The sequence below is a fragment of the Onychostruthus taczanowskii genome, unplaced genomic scaffold (genome assembly GCF_017590055.1).
Source record: "Onychostruthus taczanowskii isolate IOZ18803 unplaced genomic scaffold, ASM1759005v1 scaffold1614, whole genome shotgun sequence".
Taxonomy (NCBI): Eukaryota; Metazoa; Chordata; class Aves; order Passeriformes; family Passeridae; genus Onychostruthus; species Onychostruthus taczanowskii.
This window is the reverse complement of record NW_024498812.1, coordinates 1-2488: the sequence shown is the minus strand read 5'-3', so window position 1 is coordinate 2488 and position 2488 is coordinate 1. Positions and strand designations below refer to the sequence as shown.

Below are 2488 nucleotides of genomic sequence, written 5' to 3'. Positions count from 1 at the left end.
CCCGAATCCCCGTAATTCCCGAATCTCAAAATCCCCAAATCCCGAAATCCCGAATCCCGGAATCCCGAATCCCCAAATCCCGAATCTCTGAATCTCGAATCCCGAAATCCCCGAATCCCGAATTCCCAAATCCCCGGAATCCCGGATCCCCCAATCCCGAATCCCGAATTCCCGAATCTCCGAATCCCGGAATCCCCAAATCCCGAATCCCGAATTCCCGAATCTCCGAATCCCGGAATCCCCAAATCCCGAATCTCTGAATCCCGAATCCCCGTAATTCCCGAATCTCGAAATCCCCAAATCCCCAAATCCCCGAATCCCGAAATTCCGAAATCCTGAATCCCCGAATCCCGAAATTCCCGAATCCCAGAATCCCCAAATTCCGAATCCCCAAATCCCCGAATCCCCGAAATTCCCCAAAATCCCGAAATCCGGAACCCCGAATCTCTGAATCCCCAGAATTCTCAAAATTCCCGAATCCCGAAATTCCGGAATCCCAGAATCCCCAAGTCCCGAATCCCCAAATTCTCAAATCCCCGAATCCCCAAATTCCGAATTCTGAAATCCCCAAATCCTGAATCCGCAAAATCCCCGAATCCCCGAATTCTCGAAATCCCCGAATCCCGAACCCCGAATCCCCAAATCTCGAATCCCCGAATTCCCCGAATCCCGAATTCCCGAATCCCCGAATCCTGGAATCCCCAAATCCCGAAATCCCCAAATCCCCGAATCCCTGAAATTCCTCAAAATCCCGAAATCCCGAATCTCTGAATCCCGAATCCCCAAACCCCCGAATCCCAAAACCCCCCAACCCCGGAACCCCCGAACCCCGAACCCCCGAATCCCCAAATCTCGAATCCCCGAATTCCCCGAATCCCGAATTCCCGAATCCCCGAATCCCCCAATCCCGGAATCCCCGAATCCCGAATCCCCGAATCCCCCAATCCCGGAATCCCCAAATCCCTGAATCCCCGAATCCTGAAATTCCCAAATCCCCGAATCCCCAAAATTCCGAAATCCCAAATGCTGAATCCCGAATCCCCGGATCCCAAATCCCCCAATCCCGAATCCCTGAATCCCGAAATCCCCGAAATCCCCGAATTCCCGAATCCCGAAATCCCGAATTCCCGAATCCCCGAAATCCCCAAATCCCGAATCCTGGAATCCCCAGAATCCCGAATTCCCAAATCCCGAATCTCTGAATTCCGAATCCTGAAATCCCCGAAATCCCCGAATCCCCAAATCCCCGAAATTCCCCAATCCCCCAATCCCGAAATCCCCGAATCCCGAATCCCCGAAATCCCCAAATCCCGAATCCCCGAAATCCCCAAATCCCGAATCCTGGAATCCCCAGAATCCCGAATTCCCAAATCCCGAATCTCTGAATTCCGAATCCTGAAATCCCCGAAATCCCCGAATCCCCAAATCCCCGAAATTCCCCAATCCCCCAATCCCGAAATCCCCGAATCCCGAATCCCCGAAATCCCCAAATCCCGAATTCCCGAATTCCCCGAATCCCGAATTCCCGAAATTCCCGAATCCCGAATCCCCGAATTCCCGAATCCCGAATTCCCGAATCCCGAATCCCCGAATTCCCGAATCCCGAATTCCCGAATCCCGAATTCCCGAATCCCGAATCCCCGAATTCCCGAATCCCGAATTCCCGAATCCCGAATCACCAAATCCCGAATCTCTGAATCCCGAATCCTGAAATCCCCGAAATTCCCCAATCCCGCAATCCCCGAATCCCGAATCCCTGAAATCCCCAAATCCCGAATTCCCGAATTCCCCGAATCCCCAAATCCCCGAATCCCGGAATCCCAAAATCCCGAATCCCTGAATCCCTGAATCCCGAAATTCCCGAATCCCAGAATCCCCAAATCCCGAATCCCCGAATCCCGAATCTCTGAATCTCGAATCCCGAATCCCGGAATCCCCGAATTCCCAAATCCCGAATCCCGAATCCCGGAATCCCGAAATGCCCAAATCCAGAATCCCCGAATTCCCGAATCCCGAATCCCGAATCCCCAAATCCCCGAAATCCCGCATCCCGGATCCCGCGGCGGGGCGCCGTACACTTGCTGTCGATGAAGTGGTGCAGCAGGCAGGACTTGCCGGTGCCGGCGCTGCCGATCACCAGGAACTTGAACAGCAAATCTGAGACAGGGGGCGGGACGGGGGGGTCAGCACGGGGAGCCCCAAAATCCCAAAATCCCTGGGAGACCCCAAATTCCCTGGGAGACCCCAAATCCCTGGGAGACCCCACACCCCAAAAATCCCTTCAGCCAAAATCCCTGGGAGACCCCAAAATCCCAAAATCCCGGGGAGACCCCAAATTCCCAAAATCCCTGGGAGACCCCACACCCCAAATCCCTGGGAGACCCCACACCCCAAATCCCTGGGAGACCACGAAATCCCCTTGGGAGACCCCAAAATTCCCAAAATCCCTTTGGAGACCCCAAAATCCCCAAAATCCCTTGGGAGACCC

At 54.1% G+C, this 2488-nt stretch overlaps 1 protein-coding gene across 1 annotated transcript; it reads left to right on the top strand.

The window, feature by feature from the left end:
• Window positions 1–1023: 1023 nt before the first annotated feature.
• On the top strand, window positions 1024–2072 carry LOC121333286 (protein PELPK1-like; the record flags this gene model as incomplete). The annotated part of the gene is made up of 2 exons (XM_041399497.1): window positions 1024–1734; window positions 1993–2072. Coding segments are annotated over exons 1-2 (791 nt in total), but the record flags the coding sequence as incomplete, so codon positions are not given.
• Between the last annotated feature and the right edge of the window lie 416 nt (window positions 2073–2488).